This window comes from Phytophthora parasitica, assembly GCF_000247585.1.
Source record: "Phytophthora parasitica INRA-310 unplaced genomic scaffold supercont2.28, whole genome shotgun sequence".
Classification (NCBI taxonomy): domain Eukaryota; phylum Oomycota; class Peronosporomycetes; order Peronosporales; family Peronosporaceae; genus Phytophthora; species Phytophthora nicotianae.
The window spans coordinates 808,325-808,817 of NW_008649014.1; the positions used below are offsets into that span (position 1 = coordinate 808,325).

Consider the following 493-nt stretch of genomic DNA (forward strand, 5'->3'; position numbering starts at 1 on the left):
ATTCGTGTACTTGATGTGCTTCTATCACGTGATGGACAAGATTCACGAAAAACTCAAGAGCGTTTTGGACCGCTTAAGCGAGCAGGTGATGGCGGACATTTACGACCTTCATTTCGCGATGACCTCAGCTGTCTATGACGAACGAGTAAAACAAGTGCTGACGAAATGGTCAGGTGACGAACACTTGGTTGGTTTCAAAGACTATTTCGAGCGCACATGGGTAACAAGCGCGTTTTGGCGATGGCAGTGTTTTCATACGCCGAGTGGATTTGCTACAACGAACAACCCGGTCGAACAGTTCAACAGGTTGATAAAGCGTGACTACACTCTCCAAACGAAGCACAAGATCGGAACATTGGTCCAGTTGCTCGCGGATTGCTGTCAGCATCAATCTGTCACTAGCCCAACGATATCATCAGGTTCGTATCGCGCGCAATACTCGCAAGCATACCGTCTTCCGCACGTATGTAGAAACTTACCAGAGGCGTGTAGA

General features: G+C 48.1%; 1 protein-coding gene across 1 annotated transcript; it reads left to right on the forward strand.

Moving 5' to 3' along the window:
- Nucleotides 1–13: 13 nt before the first annotated feature.
- On the forward strand, nucleotides 14–321 carry PPTG_23054 (hypothetical protein; the record flags this gene model as incomplete). The annotated part of the gene is made up of 2 exons (XM_008908122.1): nucleotides 14–173; nucleotides 248–321. 2 exons carry the CDS (start codon nucleotides 14–16, stop codon nucleotides 319–321), a joined length of 234 nt encoding a protein of 77 aa, XP_008906370.1.
- Between the last annotated feature and the right edge of the window lie 172 nt (nucleotides 322–493).